Source organism: Dermacentor silvarum, chromosome 1 (genome assembly GCF_013339745.2).
Source record: "Dermacentor silvarum isolate Dsil-2018 chromosome 1, BIME_Dsil_1.4, whole genome shotgun sequence".
Classification (NCBI taxonomy): domain Eukaryota; kingdom Metazoa; phylum Arthropoda; class Arachnida; order Ixodida; family Ixodidae; genus Dermacentor; species Dermacentor silvarum.
This window is the reverse complement of record NC_051154.1, coordinates 295502605-295527553: the sequence shown is the minus strand read 5'-3', so window position 1 is coordinate 295527553 and position 24949 is coordinate 295502605. Positions and strand designations below refer to the sequence as shown.

The 24949-nt window shown below is 44.6% G+C and overlaps 1 protein-coding gene across 4 annotated transcripts in view; it reads left to right on the top strand.

Moving 5' to 3' along the window:
• LOC119452947 (uncharacterized) overlaps positions 1-24949 on the top strand; it is an 87233-nt gene that overhangs the window by 26309 nt on the left and 35975 nt on the right. The window contains exons 3-6 of one of the 4 annotated variants that reach the window (XM_049660373.1): positions 6546-6572; positions 6693-6772; positions 12265-12354; positions 19223-19427. In XM_049660373.1, coding sequence (XP_049516330.1) covers positions 6546-6572; positions 6693-6772; positions 12265-12354; positions 19223-19425 — 400 coding nt within the window. In that variant the 3' untranslated portion in view covers positions 19426-19427. Of the gene's footprint in view, positions 1-6545; positions 6573-6692; positions 6773-12264; positions 12355-19222; positions 19428-24949 lie in introns of those variants that run through there. The other 3 variants (XM_049660374.1, XM_049660375.1, XM_049660376.1) reach the window with 3 other exon arrangements.

Sequence of the window (24949 nt, the reverse complement as noted above, 5' to 3'; positions counted from 1 at the left end):
AAGATGGTTCCGTTCACTTTTGCGTTGACTATCGAGCGCTCAATAAGATTACACGCAAGGATGTATATCCCATACCTCGAATTGACGACGCCTTAGACAAACTACAAGGAGCGGAAAATGTTTCCAGCTTTGACCTGCGATCGGGATATTGGCAGATTCCCATGAATGAAGCTGACAAAGAGAAAACCGCTTTCGCCACGCCGGACGAACTTTATGAATTCAATGTAATGTCATTTGGCCTCTGCAACGCTCCAGCCACGTTTGAACGTATGATTGACACTGTTCTTCGTGGCCTAAAATGGAAGACCTGCCTCTCTTATCTGGATGACATCGTTGTTTTTTCTTCCAGTTTCAGCCAACTGATTAAACGAAGTCCTCCAATTTCTTTCAAATGCTGGCCTCCAGATTAATAATAAAAAGTGCACATTCGCCAGCAGAAGCATCCAAATCCTGGGTCACGTCATTTCAAAAGATGGCATCCAACCAGACCCTGAGAAGATTATTGCTGTGCTTCATTTCTCTTGCCCATCAAATAAAAAAAAACATTGCGCATCTTTGTCGGCCTGGCATCTTAATTTCGCCATTTTATACGCAATTTTACTACAATAGCAGCTCCTCTATATAAGCTACTGATCACCCGCGCCTCTTTCACATGGTCCGAAGACTGTGAGTCGGCATTTGAAGCCCTTAAGAAACACCTCACTTCAGAACCAGTGCTTCGACAATTTGATGAGAGAGCACCCACTATACTCCAGACTGACGCAAGTGCACAAGGCATCGGAGCAGTGCTCCTGCAACGGGGTCCCGCATCTAAAGAGCAGGTTGTGGCGTATGCCAGCCGGACCCTCTCGCCATCTTAACGGAACTACACCATCACAGAGCTGGAATGCCTGGCTATTGTTTGGTCCATTCAGAAGTTTCGCCCGTACCTCTACGGTCGCCACTTCACCATCGTCACCGATAACCATACTCTGTGTTGGCTGTCATCTATGAAGAACATGTCAGGACGCCTGGGGCACTGAATACTGCGCTTGCAAGAATATGATTTCACGATAACGTACAGGTGTGGCAAATATCATCATGATGCAGACGCACTGTCTCGATGCCCGCTTTCGCCTTCTATCGATCATGCGCACTCCGCGTCTCTACCACGTCGCTCTGCCGCAACGCCTGCCTCTTACTAGCTCACGCTAATGTCACTAGATCAATCTCAGCTTTCTTCGTGCTCTGATTTCACTTCCCTTCAGCGCGCAGACTCCTACTGTTGAACTCTCATTGATCACCTTCGCGGCTTAACGAAACCGCCCAACAGCCGCTGGCGACGCCAGCTTCGCCAATTTCGCCTTCAAGATTGGGGTTATATTTATCATCCCACTGGTAACAAGTTGGTCCCAGTCATACCTCGCTGCCTTCGTCTTCGAGATTTAGAAGCATTTCATGATGACATTGCCGCCGGCCACTTAGCCTTCCACAAGGCCTACGACCACGTCAAGACCCGATGCTCCTGGCCTTGATTGTCCACAACGGTAGCCAAATACGTTGCCTCGTGCACATCGTGTCAGCACAATAAACGCTCCACATCCCCTCCTGCCGGTTTCCTTCAGCCTCTGCCATGTCCGCCCGAGCCTTTTGAGTTTCTTGGAATTGACTTATACGGTCCCTTGCTGTTGACGCCTTCCGGTCAACATTGAATCGTCACTGCGGTAGACCATCTAACAAGATACGCCGAGACTGCGCCTCTTCGATCTGGTGCTGCTTCTGAGGTTGCTGACTTTCTTCTTGCAATCGATAATCTTGCGCCATGATGCTCCTCGCGCTCTTTTGTCCGATCGTGACAAAGCCTTCATGTCCCACGACCTCGAGGAAGTCTTGCGGGAGACTAATACGAAGCATCAAACCACTTCTACATATCACCCGCCAACGAACGGCCTTACTGAACGCTTCCACCGAACACTCTCTGACATGATTTCTATGTACTTACGTATTGACCACACAAACTGGGACAACATTCTTCCTTTTGTTACATTCGCTTATAATACTGCAACACAATGGACTACCGGCTACAGCCCTTTCTTCCTCGTGTATGGACGATCTGCGTCCTCCGTCTTCGACACCGAATTCTTTTTCTCTCCTGCTTCGCCTAACACGTCCCTCCTAGAAGAGTTTGCAGCTCGAGTCGCGCAATGCCATGAAGTTGCTCGTCGCAACACCGAAGGTACCCAAGAACAAAGAAAACGTCGCTGCCACAGTAAACGCCGCGACATCACCTTCCATCCTGGAGACCAAGTCCTCCCATGGACGCCGGTTCGAAACCCTGGACTTTGCCAGAAATTCCTTCACCAGTACATTGGGCCCTACACAGCCCTACAACAAACTTCCGCAGTGAACTATCTAGTCACGCTGCTTCACTCCGTCGCGGACCACCGTCGTCGTATAGTGCAGAAATTGTTCACGTCTCCCGCATGAAGCACTTAATTCCCCTCCCCGTTCAGCCGATCTTGAGATTGCGACCAGGTTGGCCACTTCCACGATGGGGGGAGGGGAATTAGTGTAAGCACATTTAACATACTTCATCGTTCTCATTTGTATATAGCCATCATCATCCTTGTTCTGCTTCTTCTTCAGGCTTTAGCCTGGGCCATGCCTGCGGAATAAACGGGTCTGCCAGTGCTGCCTGTCCTCGTCGTCTTCCGTTTTTCAATATACATGTATATATATATATATATATATATATCATGTCTTCCAAAATTATATACTTGTTGATAATATGAGCTCGTGGTTGTCTAACCACATCCACGACCCCCCCCCCCTTTTTTTTGCGCCATTCCTACGTCAATATGCGCCAACAAACTCGTACACCACTTTATTCTGCCGAGACGGTGAAAAGGAGGAAAAGCCTACTCACAATAGTCCCAATCGTTTACACTTGTCATGTACAGCTTGTCCTCGCAAAATATATTTGCAGCGCCTAACAAAAACCGGAACTGACAAAGCTACGCACTCTTAGTAGTAGAATAATAACGCGTGCTACGTTTTTAGCACGATATCTGATATATATCTGATATCGATATCCTACGCACTTCATAGCTTCTTACACTACTTGACCATAGGGCAATCAGGAAAACAAATCTGAACGAGCACCGACAATAGCACCCGTGCATAAGCTTACTCATGCCTGAGCCAGGGTTGCCAGGTCCAAAAAGTGAAAATTCGCCAAGCTGTCGCCATGGCCAATGACTTAAGAAGAAAGCATTGCTATTGCCTATTATGAAATGCTCCTCTTGAAGCGGTTATGTTTAGTGCCCTTCGACTTACTTAAAACGGGACTTTGGGGATCATGTGGGAGCTGATGGCTCAGTATTCGGGAATTGTTATCCCTGTATGAATGATTAAGTAAACGCGGGGCGAGGCCTAATTATGACATTAATTGACCACAGAGGAAGGAAGCGACCACTCCTGAGTTAATTCGCTCGGTGCACCAGGCTCGGTCGAGTACGTACCAGCGAATATGTCGTCAGCACAATTCTCGCTCTTCAGCAGTTAATCGCCAGTGTATCCCTGTGCCATATCTAAACTTTGCAAGGGAATATTATATACTAGTCGGGCTTTCTTATCACTTCTGAAAAGTGTTTTTTCTAGTAGTTTTTATAGTCGCATACCGATGTATTCTCACATGCCTTTACTCAAATTCTTCATGGAACTGTAATAAAACTTCTGTTACTGCCGTTTCTAAGCAATCGCGATAAAACGAGACGAGACAAGCTATAAAAGGAGACGTTACATGGAATGAGCCAAAAGGTGTTCCTGTTGAGTGAATTTCGTCGGTGGTAAGGTGGAGGTTACGTTCTCCCTTCCAAATACACATGGTGAGGATGGTCGTTGCACATCATGTGTGCCGCGAAAGCGCTGCTAACGTTCTTGCGGGCCACGAGCCTTAACGAAGCTTTGAAATAGTGTAATATGTATGTGAGTGTGACCGTATGTACTGTTAAATGTATATCACTGTATATGTCATAATCATCACCTAGCACCTGGAGTAGCATGTCAGGCGAATAGCCAAGCCAACATCTCCAGCATCACATTAAAGCATGTTTCTCTGTCTCTCTAAGAGGCGTAGTACAGCGAATTATACCCTTTGTTTCTAATATTTTGTCTGGTTTGCCTGTAGTTCTTATAGAAAATGTTTATTTTAAAAGTCACCCGAAAGTAGCCAAGTAGCCAACACGAAAATTTTGCAGCCTTCAAAATAGCCAAACCTGGTAACCCTGGCCTGAGCTCCATACCCCGTGAAGAAATAAAAACGCTTTGTTCGTACATTTTTGCACATTCAGTACCCTTAAAAGCAATCGCTAACATAAAACAAAACAAAAACAGAGTTCTTCAATAATAATAATAATAATAATAATAATAATAATAATAATAATAATAATATTACCACCTTTATTCATGAAAACAAGTGATTCAAAGTGCCAAGGCATTACCAAAAAAGTTGCTACAACGAGCAACTTGACTGGTCCTAATAACCAGAAGGTCCAAAAGTCAGCAGACGGCAAGGAGCGAACTGATGAAACAGATAAACAGAAAAAAAGGAGAAAAGGAAGAACGACAGAGAGAAAGGAACGAGAAAGTAAGAGCATATAACACATGGATCTCATTCAAACAAAGTAGCTTCGCACGTCAAACAATTCGGGAAAAACAAACAATATGGATATATAGATACATACAACTCTTAAACAAAAAAGAAGATTAGATATACGATCAAACCCAATTCTTGAGGCCATAGAAATGATACAGTTCTCTGCCAGAACAATTAGGTACATCAATGGACGCAGATCTGAGATTATTCAGCAAAGTGGGGAGAGTGTAACGAATCATCTGGTTACCGTAAGTTGAACGCACATGCGGCACATGCCAGTATTCCGGGTACCTGGTGTTATAACATGGGATGTTGTGTTCTAATCTGGCCAGAGATGAAACAAGGCTTAAGTTCTGTTTGGTTTCTTTTAGGTATCCAAGAGCAAGGCGGTCGTTAAACATATCATTGACTTTATTACGCAATGTTTTTCAAATAGGGGTTCAGATGGGAAGTGAAAAGGCATATCACTAATTACGCGAACAATTTTATTTTGTATTATAAGCAAACGGTTGATATTTGTAACAGATGTGGTGCCCCAAATAATGCAGCAATAATGAAGGTGGCTCGCAAACCAAGCATTATAACTTAACATTTGACTCTTCCGAGGCACGTAGAGAAGATAGAAAATGCGTTCAGTAATTTGGGAGAGTTCGCCTGCAAGAAAATCAATGTGATCGCTCCAGCTCATATTTTCATGACGCGGGTAGCCACGAAACTTACCCAAAACATGTCAAATCTCTTGCGAATTCCTCGCCGCAGCAACTCGACAGCCGACTGTCATAGTGGCGAGTGCGCCGAGACACGGAAAAGAAGAAAAAAAAATAGAGGAAAGGGCGCCAAAAATAGCATGTGACGGCGCTCATTCAATTGAGAAACGCAGACCTTCTCTCCGGCCTCCTCTCAGGCTCGTCGCGGCAGCCGCGGCGGCAAGATAAAGGGAATGTCGCTACCTCTACTTTTATTCAGGGGGCTTCGCCAGTTCACCGAGAGCGGGGCGAGGCCTGATTGTGACATTATCTGACCGCGGGGGAAAGGAAGTGTCCTCTTCTAAGTTATCTTGCTCGGTGCACCAAGCTCGGCCGAGTACGTCCGGCACGGCGGCACCGAGCAGTAAACCACGCTGTAAGTGTAGGCCACTAAATTGCTGCTTTGGTAATGAAGCACGTTAATCTACAACCCAACAATCAACGCTTCAATCGCCTAGCCAGCAAGCTGCGTTGGCTGCGGCAAACGCGCGAGCGCGTGTCACGTGATGTCACTTCTACGTCATAGCGATAGCAGCTCCGGTCTCTCCAGTGGTGACCCTCGAGCCCAATAGCCTCCTTGCTAGCTCAGGTGGCAGAGAGACCACCCCGAAAAGGCTTTGGTCCAGGCATCAATCCCTGAACCAAGAAGAATGTTTCTTATACTGCGGAGCATAATTAGTATGAGTTTCCTTTGTAGCTCCGTGCTATTGTGGGGTGGATGATAACTTTATCTTTCCTAATCGCAGTGCCAAAAATTTTTTAAATTGAGTCTTGTGAAGTAGCTGTACAGGCATAAAGTTCACCGTTTCAGAGTAAAGAGCTCAATTTTTTTGAATTTTTGAAATATGAAACTCGACTATATGAGACTCTGCGCATACATTATATCACTCTGAATCAAATCTAGCAAGGACTTTTTCATTGCATCTCAATGGATACATTGAGTATTTATCTAAAGTATTGTCAAACTTACCAGTATCGCCATGATGCAGAGCAAGTACAACGTTTTGATTAAGTGTGAAACCTGTGGTCAAACACCACTTGCCTTTAACCGGAAGGGCAAGAAAACTTCGAGCGGCCGGCATTGGAAAAAATTAAGCCAAAAGACAAAGTCTAGCTCTTGGTGCGTTGCTTTTGTTTCACTCAATTTATTTTTCTAATTTCAGCAATGGCACTTCGGAGAAAAAGCCAGGGTACGTATGCAACATTTCATTGCGCCGCACATCGTCAGCATTTGCGGAGCTGTTTAGCTAGAACCGTGAGCACTTCAGAAAACGTGATGCCGAAATCAGTTTTGTATTTAACCGTTTCAGGAAACTCAGATTCCAGTATGATGTGATTCGAAAGCCTGGCGAGTATACGAAGGTTAACACCACTTATATAACGGAGTCCGGTAAGAAAGCAATTATTTTGTATTTGATAGGTAGAAGAACCGCGCTGTGGCAAAGCCTGCAGTTGATACCTTTTTTCAGAGGCCACAAAATGTAGCGATAGGAACCAGAAACTCACACCTAGGTAACAATGAACATGAATGAACGCCTTGAAGACTCGGTTTATTTGTTTTTTGTGAGGAAATTTCAAGGCCGTTTCAGGAATTTAAACAACAAAATGATTTATTTCGTCTGACTTATCCAACAAGATCGTTAACATTTCGAAGAAAGAACTAAGTATTGCATATCAACGGATTTATACTGATTGTGTTGGGTTGTTGGATTACAGATTTCATAATTCTCATGTTTGGGATAGAGTTGGGGGGGGGGGGGAGGTGTTCAAATTTAGGCGATATTTGCCTAATCAGTATTCGCGGAGAAATTTGCTTTTCCTAAACTCAATGCAAACTTGGGTCACATGTCTCAATTTTTTGCATACAAGGTCGCGGGATCAAATCCCGGCTACGGTGGCCGCATTTCGATGGGGGCTAAATCATATAATCGAGGGAAAACAATCGCTACAAAATCGCGGTTCATGATTGCACGTCCTCACTAGAGGAACGAAGATATTTTCTTAAAATAATTAAATTCTGGGGTTTTACGTGTCAGGACCATGATCTGATTTTGAAGTACTCCGCAGTGGGGGGCTCCGAATTAATCTTTACCACCTGGGGCTCTTTAACATGTACCCAATGCACGGTAAACGGGCGTTTGTGCATGTTGCCTGTAGCAAGATATGGCCACGATGGCCGGGGTTTGATCCTGCGGGATTTGATCCTTAGCAATGCAACCACGGCGGGTGAGGTTATTTTCTTGATCTTATGCTAGCGAAATCTCCTCGCGTTTTCATTTTGTTCGCCTGGCTGCAACACAATGACTAGAAAAAAAAGCTAGGGCACACGAACGAGGAGACACGAAGATGGCACAAACAAGCACTTGTTTGTGTCGTCTTCTTCGTGTCTTTTCGTTTCGTGGTTATAGTTATTGTCAATAATGAAACACCAACTAGCCACACTATCAGTCGTATTATTATAACTGATCTTCACAGCTGCCTTGCAGTGAAATAGACGCCAACGAGTACAGCTTACGTCGAGGAAGTTTGCTATCTGCATTTGTCAATGATGTTTCTTCTGACTTGCTACTGTGCTGAAGTGACCGTAAAATGCGATACTGGACGAGTAGACTCCCTGTGCGTTTTGTTTTTGACACGGCCCGATTAAAAACAGTACAATGTTTCTTGATTGGAATGCATTGAGTATTCAAGTCTATAGCTACAATCAATCCACCCTAATGCTACCGTCGGTAAAGCACCAGACCATATATGCAGCTGATTTTTGGAGACAGTCTATTGAAAGTAGCATGTCTTATGTAATGTCTACAAATGTGGTTTATATGAAGTACTTGTAGGATGTGAAAGCCATACTTTGACGGCCCACTTGTGATAGTTAACAAGTTGCAGCTATACAAGCTAGCAAACCGGAGATACCCTCTGGTTAACCTCCCTGTCTATTTTGCTTTAATCTCTCTCTCCAGCTCTACATATCCGGCATTTTCTTTTTCTTTTTTCTTCGGGCTACTTGATAACCACGTCGTGTTCGCGAGTGCGCAAGCTAGGCAATCTGGGGACGTATTCTCGGATGGTCGCTTTCGGCGATATGGCTTTCAGTGCGCGCTATTGGCTGACTGAGCAAAACCAGATGACCTGATTTCTGGTTGAGCACACGTCACGCGAAGGCGACAGTATCACCGAAAGTGATCTTCCGAGAATACATCCCCTGTACAATGTTTTGCTTGATTATTGCTTCTGTTCCTTAGGAGCAACGCATTCTAAAGGAATTTACTATAATGGCGACGATCAGCGCCGTACTTCAAAGTACGGCGCTGATAACACGCATTACAGCAAAAACTAATATACATATAAAGACTAGAGGCAAGTAGGGAAAACGGGACATTACTGCTGTTTTGGCAGCGGAACCGGCCTTCGTCGGATTGACGAACACCGGTCAATACAGGGTATTTCAGCGAACTTGGGCCAAACTTTTAAAAAATGCAAATGCCTCGTAGCTGGACAGAACCAAGGTAGTGTTGTTTGCCGTCGTTTGGATATACTAAGATTATTTTTTGCATTCCGCCTCATTGCAGAATTAGTTTTAATTAATAATGAACTTCTCAATTATTATAATTAGATTAAAAGTGTCAATTAGAAACTTATAGTGCAACAGGAGAAACTCCCGATACAGCTTTCTGTAGCTCAATAAGGGCTACATAAAAACGCTCGCTCTCCCGTAATTGAGAGTAGATGTAAGCATGAAATGGCAACCAGCAAAGCAGATTGGTGCCGCGACGCAGGCATGAAAGCTTAGGGAGTCGAAATGAACCTGTCTTGTACTGAACCTCGAGGCAAGCCTCGTCTCGGCCAAACAACCATCCGTGGCGCGCCAAACGCTGCCGGCCTGGACCCGCAGCGTGGCGCCATATTTCGAAGGAGGCGGCACAAAACCCGCGCCGCGGTACTCATGTACCACTGGCATTGAAAAGAGCACAGGCAACCCTGTCTCAGTGCCAAACGATGACAATCAAGTGTATGGTACACTGTATCGGCCTTTCAAATGTGGCTGTTCAAAATGACAAAACTAGGGCTGTGCGAATGTTGGAGTTCCGATTTCGAATCGAATAATACCTTATCGAATAATTCCATTCAATTTTCGAATAGCTACTATTCGTAGTTTCAAATAATTCGACAGGACGAATATCTAAAATGCGAGAAAGGCCAATGGTGCCACTTGGTTGGGGTGGTGTGGTTGAAACTACTGCTAACGTCGTTACAGTAGGCCTCCTTTCGTTAAAGCTTTCACCGGTATCCTGGTTCAAAAGCGAGCGCATGTTTATATTAAAGGAGATTATGCCATTTCCGCAGGTAAAAAAACACATATGAGAAGACTGTCAAGCCCTTCACAACTTCGTTTCGGAAACGAAGGCACGGACTTTTTCGTAGTTCGGTCGCGTATGCCGCAAGCGCCGTAAAACACTTTTACAAAAACATGTTCCTTCACATTCTGTCTTAACTACCGTCGCCGCGGGCTTATATTGGGTTGCACCCGGGATCAGGGATCAACATAACTCATCTGTTCACAGCACAGCGAATGCTTGCGGAAAGGGCGAGTTCCTCCTGGCACATTCGTCTGGCCGCGTGGACGGGCGGACGCGTTCGTGGTTGTGCAGATCCTGCAGCCTATTGCAGATGCGACTACAGATCTTAGTGGCAAGAAGTATGGAACTATATCATCAATTGTGCCATTTCTTCACGGGACAGAACAGATCCTTAAGAGGCACACCAACATTGAAAACGAAGCAGCTTTGTTTGCTAAGAACTTGCTGAAGAGCTTGGAGTCACGGTTCCCTCTTTATGCAGAACGAAAGGAACTGATGCTCGCAACACTATGTGATCCGAGGTTTAAATCTATTTTCTGCACAAATTCATTCAAGCAGTCACAGGCAGTCGAAATTACTGGTCGACACGCTCGTATGAACTCTCCATCGCAGCACTTTCAAAATCCGAAGCCATCGAGAAGTCATGCCGCAAGCAAAGAAGGCCAGGGAACAGTCTGGGAGACTGTCGAACTGCTGGCGTCAAAACAGAACCAGCACAATGAGCTCACACCTTATAGTCAAGAAGTTGAAAAATACTTCAATGAGCCGCTGATCCCAAGAACGGATGATCATTTGAAACATTGCAAAAAGCATGGAGCTTCACTGTATCCAGGAATCTCCAAAATTGCTTTGCGATACCTTCCCATCCCTGCTGCAGAGGTGCCCAGCGAACGCATGTTTTCAACTGCAGGAAACACCGTAACATAGCGGCTAGAGAGCCTGAAGCCAGGTCATGGTGAAAAGTTTGTGATTCTGCATGACAATATGCAGCCTTGCGGTAACAGTCACGCGCCGCTTTGTGTGCTCGAGGACATGAGCAGACATCATTTCTTTCTTCTTTCTGTAAATTTTCAATGAAGTCTTTTGTATTCGATATTCGATATTTTCGGCCACTATTCGGCACCATTCGATTCGAATTCAATTTGAGATGAAATTCCACTATTCGCACACCCCTACGAATTACACTTCAGCGTACTAGAAGTTACAACTTGAGTGATATTGTGAGCAAGCATTGTGAACAAACAACAGTAACTAGCGTAGGTAATGCGGTCCTGTACAAGGAGTGGGGGCCAGAGACCGCATTTTCTTAAGTTTTCACTGGTTGCCCGGATGATCTCGTTTTGCTCTTGCATCTATGTCCGGATGTTCTCGTTTCGTTCTCGCCCCATTCTCGTCTTTAGTGCCCGGATAATGACTGAATTTTTGCTCGAGAACTCTTCAAACTCGCCGACAACGGGAGCTAAAAGCAGTTTATGCTTAAAGTGTTTTTCCGAGCATGAAAGATGCCCTCGAACACACGCAAAATTGCCGCGTGACAGGCAGCTCGAGGCACTTCGCTAGTATTTGCGGGCTTATTTCACGCTCGGAAAAACACTTTTATGTAGCACGTATTGTGCAATAGAAAGCTGTATCGGAAGTTTCTCATGTTGCTCTACAATTTTCTCACTGGCACTATTCATTTAATTCTAATAGTTGAGAACTTCATTAACTAATTAGGGCTAATTATCTAATTAGGCAGAACGCAACAAAATGTCTGAGTATCTCCAAGCGACGGTAGACAACATTACCTTGGTTCTGTCCACCTAAGTCTGCATAATTTTAAACTTTGGAGCCCATGCTAACAACATTCACAGACGCCAACATATGATCGACCCAAACGGTAAATTCTGTTTGCCCCCGAAGGTTACGCGGAGCAAAGCGTCATTGCTACACAGGTTTCGGCTGGGCGTTGCTTTCACCTGACGCTACGCCCACATCATCGGCCAGTCGAACAGTCCTGATTGTGAACCCTGCTAGACGCCTGAAACGCTGGAACTGACGCCTGAGACGCTGGAAAAGCGCGCGCGTTGGATCAGCCGTAATTTTGTTTTCTTTCTGGCACTCTCCAATGGATATTGAGATGATCGCCTCTAGCTTCTTATGCTCGAACAGATCATCAGGGGCGTATTCGCAGGCGCGGGAACTATAACAAATAAATAACATTGATAGCACAGAGAAGCCGTTGTTTTGCTGCTTAACAATAAAACATTGGCCTCAATATTTTACTTTTACACTCTGCCAATATTGCAAATGAATCTTTAAACTATCAGGAAACTGTACTAAAGAAACTCCTGGTAGCAGAAACGCGCATCATTATCCGTCGAGGTTAAGTAGCTGTCTAATCGCCAGGGTATGGTCGATTAATTTTCTCTCAGAACTCGAAAATATAATCATTTTTGTTTCAGTACTTTATATGTTTTGCGGCTCGTTGATGTTCATTAAGTGGAACAATAACGAAAAAACAATACATTCTATTTTTTTCTAGGTAACTACTCTTATGGAGAATATCCTGTTCACTTCGCAGATGATGTGTGTATGGTTATTGCGTTTCCGAGACGAGCAAGCTACATTTTCAGTAAGTGCACTTTCATTTATTCTTTATGGATAACTGCTTCACAATAGTTGGCGTAAAGCACACATTAATACTGCCACTTGGCGTAGCCCACTTTTGAAATACTTTTTCGTAGCTTCATAATAATATCTGTAGGGCCTACATGCTTTTGTACCGGCAGCCCGACTGTCGTGAACGATTGTCCCTGTGATAAGTGAAGAATAATGACTTCGCACCGGTTAGTTCAACAGACATGACTGACGACGCACTAAATGAATCGCGCAGTATAGCACACGTTCACCTTGCCTGTAAAGGTGAGTTTAGGAAAAAAACTTCGGGTGGTTCTCTTTCATTGCTTCCATTATTTGTTGCGCTCTTCGAGTTAGGTCACAGGATAGGTCCTAAAGCTGTTTTCTTTTCCAAACGCCCCAGCTACAAAAAGGAAAGAAATGCGCCACCTCTTGGTTAGTCTGCGATGAGAGGTTGTACACAGGGCAAGTTTGTCCACTACAACAAACAAGCTATACTCTGCGTTATATGATTAGATTAGCACAATTGGCTAATGTAGTGCTACACATTTCGCATCTCTAGTGGAGCTATATTTGCTAGGGTATATCATCTCACCCATTTATAAAAAAAAGTTGCAGGACCGATCTTTTTTTTTTTGCATGATATTCAAACTCAAGGAATGGCTCTTGTTGAGTGGCTTTATACGCGCCTTGGAAGCCATTTCATGTAAACACACAAGCCGGCAGATCCGTGGTTAGCAACCCAGGGTTCCACTTCTTGGCGCATTCAGTAAGACTTCACACCAGTGACGTGATGGGCACAAATTTTAAGCAGAGAGTTGACGTTAAATTCTGCGTCATGCTACGAAAAACGCCTCAGATGATATGAAACATGAATCCGCAGGTATATGGCGATGGAGCCTTGTTGCCACACCGTGTTTTTCAATAGCACCAAAGGTCTCAGTAGGCCAGTGATTTAGTGGAAGACGATCAAGAAGTCGGCCACACGTGAACCCCACATGCCACTGCAATTGTGAAATGTGTCAGCCAGTTTCTGCACGAAAATCACCGTGTTACTGTGTTCATGACATTAAATGATATGAAGTTGAACAGAGATGTGTGTGACCTATTCTTACTGAATTATTTAGGGAAACGAAACCTGAATGCGACATTTGTCTCTAACACCCACAGACAGTCGAACGCATAAGAAACCACACGAACAATTACCGCGTACCTTTTGGAAAGGTTCAGAAGTGATCCTATATTTGCCATCCGCATCATTGCGGAGATTAATATTGGTGATGCTAGTATGACGCTGATTTCTTGTAACCTGGACAGTGCTTCTTGTAGCCCGTTAACTCAAGGCCCCACACCGCTGCATCCATCCAGGAATGTCTGACCAAAAACCATATTACTGTTCTATCACATCCTCCTTATTCACCCCAGCCGTCGCTTGCTTCTATGACCTCAAAAAACTGTGGCAAAAGCACCAGAGCCCACCTTTGGTTCGGGGTCTTGCTCCCATTCTTTTTTATACGTTCTCGCATACGTGGCCAACTTCCCCATGTTTGGATTCTCCTCTCTGAGGAGGATCCGATCTTACGTACGACCTATCGAAATGAATCTCGAATCTAAGCACAAAGAAAAATTGATCTAGCAGGAAAAGGAAAATGGCAGTAAAGCTTCGCGCCAGAAACGTGGAGTAGGTCGAAAGCTGTGCCCGGCGCGATACTTCATCCGGAAGTCATGGCCATGAACACAGTGGAGCTTGTCATCCACCTGTGCTTCTCTTCTTTCATGTCGGCGCCACGATCGCCCGACGGCCCCGACCCTATGTTATTTCTCTCCCTTCCTGAGCATAGCCATGTTAGTACAGTGTACTGTGAAAAGCCCACTACTCCCAGGTTCATCCCGACGCCCGGTGATCGGGTGCCTAACGGTCAAGCAGGGTGTAAGTTCAAGTGCATCAAAGATCAAAGCCACCGGCTCAGACAACGGCACAGAGGGGGAAGGAAAGGAAGGGGGGGGGTCATTTCGCGCACGCACACACGCACAGCCACGCGGCCGGCTCAGCCAGCTAAAACACAGCCTTCGAGATATGCTTCTACCTGATCAGAGCCACCTGTGGAGCGTGGATTAGGGCGCCACTTATAGCCCAAACACAGCCAAGTCGCAGATTTTCAGTAGCCCAAATGTAGCCACGTAGCCAACTCGTCCAAGTCGACGCCAAAAAATTTTTCCCGTAGCCCAATTTGGCTATAAATAGCCAAACCTGGCAACACTGCCGCATGGGGAGAGCCGCAGCATGCCAGATGGACGCATTTACCATCCAAGAGAGCACAGGAGATTCGTGAGGCGCAGTACAAGAGACTCGATGAGGCGAAAGACGTTGTTCCGTCGGTTCTTATATTTATTTGTTATTGCGATAGCAATTATATCGACACTTCTTGCAAGCTTTCGGCGTCGTCGTCGGCATCGGTGTCGCTGTGAAGTTCTCTAAAGTCCAAATGGGATCCAAGATTCTCACGCGCCATGTGTTGCGGGTGCGAGGGAAAGGTGCGCAGGTCAGCGGAGAAGGTTGGTTGCTTGATGCGCACTGTCCTCCCACGCGCCCATTGTTAGATGGCGCATGGAGCGCGCGCAAGGGCGTGCTCCACGCAGTGCAGGTGAGCGCGCACCTCCTTCTCAATCACTGACGCGTATGGGACCGACGCGTATCACTGCCGCGTATGGAACGCGACCGACGCACCGTATCTTGAAGGTAACCTGCGGCATGTGAAAAAACGTAGCATGAACCACGATGGCTGGTGGCTTTATGCGCGCCGTGTTCCCCGGGCGCCCAGTGTTGGAGGTCGCGTAATCTCAACTTTTCCAGACTCGTTGAAGCGGACGCTTCCCGCTGTCGGCGCTCTTTGTGACGGCGATTATTCGTGGTCTTCAAGTGATATCTGTTCATGTTTGCAATACGCACACGTACACAGTGCTTGTTAATTTAATTAGTAAACGACCGTCTACTGCTATTTATACGGCCAATAAAACTATACGAAGCTTACTTCTTGTAGTTCTCTGACACTAGATGTAGATCTCCGCACTAAAGTGTGACTATTTATTTATTCAAGCGAAGCTTGTATTGCTTCACTCCTGTCGGCACAGGTGTTGGTGTTGGCGTACAAAAAAAACCAAGTCCAGCGAAAATAAAAATTGGCAGCCGATCCACGAAGTTAATGCTGATTAATTGGACGATTACGGCTGCTGCTTCTCGTGCTCGTAGCTCGGGGTTAGCTTCGCGGCGTTGTGATCGCGTGTTCGCTCGCCTCGCGCCCTCCGTTTCCCGACAGTTCAGGCCCAGCAGTCACATGAGGAGGCCGCGTTTGGTTCCTTCTGCCGAACAGCAGGCTGCGTTGAAGGAACGGCAGCGCCAGCGGGCCGGTGAACGTGCTCGTGTTCGCCGGGCGAATCCAGAGCTTCGGCAAGCTGAAGTCGAAGCGAAACGACAACGACGGGCCGATCTTCAGGCTAGCGCTGCCATCGCCGAAGCACAACGACAACACTTTAATGTGTCTCAAACGCTCAAAAAACTATACAACCCCTCCCCTAGGGTTGGACAAGCTTCGCGTGCACCCCTGTTCCCGGTATGGGAGCGCTTCAAATTTTATTTATTTATTTATTTATTTATTTATTTATTTATTTATTTATTTATTTATTTATTTATTTATTTATTTATTTATTTATTTATTTATTTATTTATTTATTTATTTATTTATTTATTCGTCTGCTCTAAAGGCTTAGGAGAGCATTACATATCGATGAGGGGGTGGGAGAGGACAGAGAAACACGAACGAAATTAGTGTGAAACTAAACTAGCCTTGGGCTATGGGTCCACTCAGTGTTTGCAAACTTTTGTGTAAAAAATGAAATAAATAAATAAAAGTCAATCCGTCAATAAACAAAAGGAAAAGAAGGATTTAAATCACATAAAGAGTAAATACTGTATTATATAAAGGAAAGCCAACCATACATTATTATCTTGTGGGTGGCACACCATAGCCTCGGTTGCTTTTTCGCCAAAAAACCCTGCATAACAAATTAACCAACGAGTTGTTCAAAATGTACATAAGTAAACCAGGAGTCACGAAAGAAAAGGTTATAGAAGTTTCAAGAATAATTCAAAAGACGTTAAAAAGCAGAGCGCTTATTCATGTAAAAGGTGCGAAGAGTTCCCTTTGAAAAATACCGCTTCATTGATTGTAAGCCATAATATTTCTTCGTAAAGCGTTCTATAAGTTGATGTATATAGTGAGAATGATCACAGATATTTTAACGTCCACGCCAATATAGTTTGCACTTTGTGTTCTTGATTGCACTGTGGAAAATGTTGTGTCATGTCGTAACGCGATTTGATCCAAATGTTGTCTCACCATAACATAACGAATGAAAGAATGTTAATGGCAACAAAGACTTGCATCGAGTTTCAAGGTCGAGAACGTTCTGGTGCATTTTAACAATTAGAGGCTCACATAGGGTGAATATGAAGAAACTGAGATCCTTACCGCCTTATTTCATACTGACTTGATACGGTTCTGTAAAGTAATGATATTTCTATGTCATATTATGGACGTATCTTTTAACAGAGACCTAATGAGAGATGTGTCATGGTGACGCTTCGTGTTCGCTGGATACAAACGGCTTCTAATTACTTTTGTAACAACAACTTGATTTGGGCGAGTTGGTTTATCTTGAGTAAAACTTCAGGCTGCTTCATGTTTTACTCAAGTAATCCTGGTTTCTTAAATGTCTTATTTGTTGTTTATTTTATGTCTGTATCCGAAGTTGAATTCGTTGTTAAATAAATGCTTAGGTGTTTTAATCTTTGATGCGGCCGCAAATAGTAAGGGGCACCCAGACATCAATACGCCAGCTCGCAAACACAGCGCTTTTCCAACCTTTGTGGCATCGTTTATATTACAGAAACTGCCTTAACCGAAGCATTTTTCGCCACTGCCGCACGCCTGTTATATACTGTGGTTCGCGTAGAACGTGACTAGCCGACTTGTCATGCGAATACATCAAACAAAGATTACACATTGCCTTTTCCCAGCCACCATATGATGCCTGGAGGCTTCCAACTATACATTACGACGTGACTGTCACCCTCATGTGAACGAAACTCGCCATTAGTAGCACACGTAAACAAGCAGCACCCAGCTTTCGCTGCAAAAACTAGCTTAAACCACATGAAATAAAGCACCATATCGCAGCGGTCACAACTCAGGTTGAGGTGCTCTTTATTTGCTCGAGTACACTGGCAGCAAGTATGTACTGCTCACAGGGAAGGCAGGCGAGCAGTGGATTAACTTGATTATGCTCGTCGTAAGTTCGAGTTCATGCTGCTTGCAACCAAGCAATCCTGGAGGCATGTGCTGGAAAAAGGAAGGAAAATCCCCCATATACAGCGCGCAGCAATCGTTTCCTTGCGAAGCGCGGCCGCTGCACTTCAAGCTGAATTTTCTGCTGCCATAAGGCTGTCGAAATTTATCGTCGTGCTTGGCGAAACGTATTCAACCGACTCACACAGAATCATTTTGTCGACCACTTTCAACATGTTCACTTCTTCACTTGTGTACAAATTGTTATTATCCGCAACTCTTCCTTGAAGATAGTGAGTCCCGCTAATTGCACAAATTTCATTGCCAGAAAGTGTATAAGAACATTTACGAGAGTGACACTGCGGCCATCTCTCGAGTAAACTGTTAACGCCGCATTTTCCACGCAATTAATGATTAAATGCATGGTCCATAGACCGTAGCATAAAGCGCGTGTAGTCTTATGAATAGCTACTTCAGCGATGAAAAAAACTTCTGCAGATACAACGCACATGTTGAAATCTATGTGAAGCCAAACTTTCGTGAAGCTGTTAATGAAATGCGATAAATTTGTCAATTTCATTCCTGGAACCTTGGCGTAAAGAAGACTGTCGTGCGCATGTGCTTTCGCGCACGCGTGCTATGTGACAAATTTTATATTGGCTGGTATTTCTTAATTTATTTCTTTTAAATGTACCGGTCGCTTGTAAATCCCCCGTTGTCGGTATGTGCCATAGTATGGAAAATATCAACATCGGCACGCGGCGATCATCTCAAAGAACTAGTTGGCGTCGTGAGCCGATAAGGATGGTGCCTTTATTTGGCGGTGTATGCTCGCGCTCGCAAGGGGGGACGGCGGGGAGGGTGCATGCCGTCTTCTCGAGCGCGCAAGGGGAGGAGTGGGGAGGTTAGTGCAGTTAGCAAGGAGGGGGTAGGTTAGTGCGCATCTCCTCTCCTACTTCAGCTGCTGCGGATGAGCGCGGCCGCTCGCGTCATATATCTTGCAGGCAATCTCCGCGGGGTTCGAAGGCTAGCTGACCTGATATAGCTGATGGCTTCGTGTGCGCTGTGTTCTCGCGCGCCTAGTTCGCGTTGAAGCGAAACGCAACACGAAGGGGAATTTGCGCGCCGCTCCTCATCATGTCAGCGTTCTGACAGCAAGTGCCCGCGGTCATCGAGTGAGATGTGTTCGTGTTTGCCTGTGCACGCGTGACGACGTGGTGGTTAATTTCGTTAGTAAGCGATCGTTAAAGCAGTTTATGCAGTGATAGAACGAATAACCTTATTACGTATAGCTGTCTAATAATTTGCTATCGCAACCAGTGCTTCGCCCAAGTACTAATCTAACCATCACTAACCCCTTGCAATACAATTGTGAACGGGCATCTAAGCATTCATTCCTATCCGCGAATGAATTGGGTGCCGCATGAGGGAACGTTGGACAAATTGAAGCGCTGTTTCCGCCTTATTGGTAAACTCTCTTGAGACGCTTCTAAAAACTTTTTTGTTTTTCACTTCCAGAAAGACCTCGCTGCGCATTGTGGGTTGTCAATACGACACTTGAATCCCCGAACAAGTACAGACACTGCATGTATATTTTGTTTGCGACCTGCAAAACTCCTATATATAATTTATATGAGTACGAAAAGGAGGATTGCGACAGCTGGGGTGAACCTCCCGAGCCAACATATGTTTTAGCCAGTACCGAAGCCAATAAATGCTAGCGTCGGAATGAAGTGCTTAATTCTTTATGCTTACAGAACTCTGTTTAGTCACTTTAGTCACTATAATAGGAATGTGAAACAAAGCGTTCAGCACTGCAGACGTCATTCCATCTTCACGTACTTCTCAACGAAAGATCAAGGCCCAGTTGCTTTTCCCAAGCAGTTTGTACGATAGAAAGGCCATGAGCAATATGGTACTTCAACTGTGATAGCCAGCTAATATTAGTACGAAAGTGAGAATAATGATTTTGGCACTGAATTTAATACGAATCGAACAGTGCCAGAAGCGAATGGTATCGAATATCGAATACTTTTTGAATAGTTTTAGAATAATGAACAGCCATTATTAGTTATTATGAAATGATGTTCACATCCCAGTATTCCTAAAGTTAGCAAGTTGCGGCCATTACATAGTACATTATTATGTGTTTATCAAAATATAAATGGAGCATTAGCAGCAAACCAGTAGTTTCTTCACATGCATATGACTATTTAGAGAGCGCGAATGATCGCTGTACAGCCGGTAAAGCATGGCAACCTCGGTAACGTAGCCTGCTTTGCTACGCAAGTTCTCATGTTTTGTGTCTATACTATGCCTGCGGGGGTGAAAATTTACCTTACTTTTGCTCCAATTTTATATTTATTTGGGCGCAGCTGGCGTTTTAAAATACTAGAAAAGTTATCGATATATATTCGTATTTAGTAATAGTGACTATTCAATTCCAAGACCGAATCGAATAGGACACCATTCGATTCGTTATTCGAGTTTCGAATATTCATCATCAGCCTATATTCATGTCCACTGCAGGACGAAGGCCTCTCCCTGTGATCTCCAATTACTCCTGTCATGCGCTAGCTTATTCTAACTTTCGCCTGCAAATTGACATATTTCACCACACTACCTAATTTTCTGCCGTCCTCGACTGCGCTTTCCTTTCCTATGTACTCATTCTGTAACTCTAATGGTCCACCGGTTATCCATCCTACGCATTATATGGCCTGCCCAGCTCATTTTTTTTTCGTTTAATGTCAACTAGAATATCAGTTATCCGCGTTTTTTCTCTGATCCACACCGCTTTCTTGCTTTCTCTTAACGTTAGGCCTAACAGTTTTCATTCCATCGCTCTTTGTTCAGTCCTTATTCTCGAGTTTCTTTGTTAACCTCCAAGTTTCATGAGAGGGTTCCCTGTGAGTAATTTATCTAGGTGAATTACTCACAGGGGACCCTGATCATGAGAAAGAAATTTACAGAAGAATAAAATTGGGTTGGAGTGCAAACGGAAGGCATTGCCAAATCCTGACTCGGAGCTTACCACTGTCATTGAAAAGAAATACTAACATATGGAGCAGAAACTTGGAGGTTAACAAAGATGCTGGAGAACAAGCTAAGGACCGCACAAAGCATAGGCGGAACGTGTTCCCTTTTCCGGGGGGGGGGGGGGGGGGACTGGGGCTTGACTAGCTTTCCGAAACCTGCCCATGTATATATATACACCAGGTGTTTCAGCGAACACTTTCATAAATTCTTAACGGCTGCCTGTGGCGGATAGCACAATCCTAGTTGATGAGCTGGTCTACTCGAAGAGGCGGACATTACTTTCACAAAAACTGGAAATGCATAATCGACTAATTAACCAAAATTCACTAATTCTGTTTTGAACTAATTATCTGATGGTCCATATTGCACCTTCCAAATTGTAGCCGTGGAGTTCGCAAGGCGGAGCCACTTGGAACGAATTCTCGGGATGACACCAGTTTCGAGATACTAATTCCCGAACTTTGCGCAGAAATGTATTGACGTTCCACTTACTTGCTTTACAAAACGTCGCCTTATGCATTGAAGCACAAAAGTAACTGGAACGCCAATGCATTTCACCGCAAAGTTTGGGAATAATATCTCGAAACTGGTGTCATCCCGAGAATTCGTTCCAAGTGGATCCGCCTTGCGAACTCTATGGCAACAATTTGTAAATTGCAATATGGGCCATCAGATAATTAGTTAAAACTTAATTAGTGAATTTTTGTTAATTAGTCGATTATACATTTCAATTTCTTCCGCAAGTAATGTCCGCCTCTTCGAGTAGACCAGCTCCTTAACCAGAATTGTGCTATCTGCCACAGGCAACCTTTAAAAAAATTTGAAGTGTTCGGTAAAACACCCTGTATATATATATATATATATATATATATATATATATATATATATATATATATATATGTACAGGGTGTATAAAGGGTACATATATATATAAATATATGTACCCTTTGCTAACAATATTTTATTTCTCGCTTTTGGCGAAAGCCATTATATCGACACTCCAGGCAAATTTTTGGACGTTGTCGTCGCCATGATGTGCCGTATTAAATCCAAAAGCCAGTAAATTAGTGACCCATACCCTGTGGGCACGGGAAAAAGCACGTAACAGTGAACCGAGAAGGATGGCGGATTGATGGACATTATCTTCCCACGCTCTCAATATTCGGGTTAGTTGTAGGTCACGTAATCAAACGCAAATGCGAAGGACAGCCCGCGTCTTCTCTTCTAGCCCGGCCGTAGCTGTGAATGACTGTGCACGGCTGACGCGTATGCGGCCCGCGTGGCATATCTAATTGTTGGTAATCATTGGTGGGTGCAATGATAAAGGGCGAGCACGGATGGCTTCCAACTTCATGCGCGCTGTTTTCCTTGCCGGGCTGTTTTTCCGCGCCCCTAGTGTTGCAGAGTTAAGAGGCAGAGGCAATTACAGATCACTGTCAGAGTCCGTCTGTAGTGGACATAAAAATAAGCATATAATGATGATGAATCTCATTTTCGGAGTTGCGGTGAATCGCGCGGCCGTACGAACCGTTCGGCTCCGCTGCCGGCGTTCTACATAATGCTTGCGATCTGAAAGCTCAGCGCTCGAGGTCATCTAGTGAGGCATTTGCAGGTTTACATGGTCCCTGCATTACACTATGCTTGCTATTTTAATTTTAGGTGAATGTTTACTACAATTTATATGGTCACTACAACGTATAGACTCGTGTAGGGGCCGCACTTTTCTGTCGCGATTTTGACGGGCCTTTCATGGGACCGGGCCATTTGACCTCATTTTTCCAACTACGAATATGAAATCCGCCTTAAATCTCCGCCATCGCCTCCTCTCAACATCCAGTAGCGACGCGCGAAAGTACAGTGCGCGCGACAATTCGCTTTTGAGCCAGATCAGAACCAGAGCACGGTAAGCGATTGCATCTCGGTTGGATGCCCTTTTCTTTAATATTGGCTGTCAAGTTGGGGGTGTGGTCCTTACAGGGGTGTGATCCTTCCACGGATTTACACGGTAAGAATCTTCCTTCGTGTAATTGTCTTCTACTTCGCTATCACTAATACTCCTTCGTCTTCCCGGTCAAACTGCACTCTTTTTTTAGTACTTAAAGTCCGAGTATAAGCGCTGCTGCGTTTTACTTCTATACTTCTATTTATGCTGATTTCGGGTGAATCTGGCTTAGCATCATTTCGGTTACTGAGTGAATTCTATATACAAGGTGCTTCAGCAAACACTTTCAAAAATTTTTTAAAGTTGCCTGCGGCAGATAGCACAATTCTAGTTCATGAGCTAGTCTACTCGAAGAGGTGGACATTACTTGCGCAAAAAATTGAAATGCATATTCCGCTAATTAACAAAATTAACCACTTAAGGTTTTAGCTAATTACCTTATCATGTTGAAATTTACAAATTCTAGCCGTGGAGCTCGGATCCACTTGGAATTTGTGTGGAGGTATTAATTCTCTAACTTTGTGGAGAATGGCATTGGCGTGCTGGTCACTTTCTTAACAAAACGTCGTTTTTTGCACCGAAGCAGAAAAGTATGAATGGATATATAAATTATGCAGTTTTACGTGCCGAAACCACGATCTGATTCTGAGGCACGCCGTAGTGGGGGACTCTGGAAAGATTTAGACCACCTGGGGTTCTTTAACGAGCACTTAAATTTAGGTATACCGGTGTTCTAGCATTTCGCCCCCATCGAAATGCAGCCGCCGTGGCCGTGATTTGACCCCGCGACCTCATGCTTAGCAGTCCATCACAACAGCCACTAAGCAACCACGGCGGGTAAGCACAAAAGTAACTGTAACGCCAATACATTTCTCCGCAATGTTTGGGAATTAATATCTAGAAACTAGTGCCATCCTGAGAATTAGTTCCTGGTGCATCCGCCTTGCGAACCCCACGGCTAGAATTTGTAAATTTCGGCATGGACCATAAGTTAATATGTTAAAAACCTAATTGATGAATTTTTGTTAATTAGTCGATTATGCATTTCAATTTGTTGTGAAGTAATGTCCGCTTCGAGTAGACTAGCTCATGAACTAGAATTGTGCTATCTGCTACAGGAAACCTTTGAAAATTTCTTGGAAGTGTTTGCTGAAACACCCCGTATTTATTGCCTGTGCATGCAAGAGACGATGTTTCCATCTCTAATGCGTAAATGCTGGAAATAATTAGAAGAGCTTTGTTTTTCTTTTTTGGCGCCAGTCGTTAGCATTGCCTACTGGGAAGAGAATCAGTATTGAGACACGTGTCACTCACGTGCTTTTCACACGCCGTTGATAGAAGACTCTGCCGAAGGGGTCCCTGAAGTCTGCAGGTTTTTTTCAGGGGCAAAAAAGAAGCTAAGTAATTTGAAGTAAAGTGAACAGACACCAACATATTCATTCTCTAGGCATAGGCTATCCAGTTAGTTGGCTACCTCCTTCTCTTTAAATGTATAATAAACTTTTCCCTCTGTATATATTTAAACATATTGTGTATGTGCATGGTGTTCTCAGCGGAAATAAAAAAAAAGAAACGTTGAAGTGAGGAAACACGGATGAGGTAGCCGCCGCTGGTGTTTCTAATGCACTTGTCCGCCTATTGTCAGGATTTGCCGCAATAAAGCGAAAGTATAAAGTAAAAGCCGTGCACGTCCGCACCAACAATGATGATGTAAGCTTGTAGCCATAACAAAAGTGAAAAGGTAGAGGCAACGCAAAATAATCCTCAAGTTAAGCGAGTAACATAACTCCGGTAATGGCACTTTAGGGGCGGGGGGGGGGGGATTAGGCTACGAATCGCCGGGGGGGGGGGTGCCCCCCCGGGAAAATTCCGGAGGGGGCTCGAGCCCCCTCCGAATGCCCCATACGAGCCCCATACGAGCCCTCTCCGAGTGCCCCATAGGCGCCCCCGTAAGCGGCGCCTATGGCACAAAGGGCGATGGAACGAAAAATGTTAGGCCTAACGTTAAGACAGGAAGAGAGCGGTGTGGATCAGAGAACAAACGGGGATGACCGATATTCTAGTTGACATTAAACGGAAGAAATCAAGCTGGGCCGTCCATGTAATGCTTAGGATGGATAACCGGTGGACCATTAGAGTTACAGAATGGTTACCTAGAGAAGGAAGCGCAGTCGAGGACAGCAAACCTAGGTGGGGTGATGAAGTTAGGAAATTTGCCGACGCAGCTGGAATCAGCTAGCGCAAGACAGGGGTAATTGGAAATC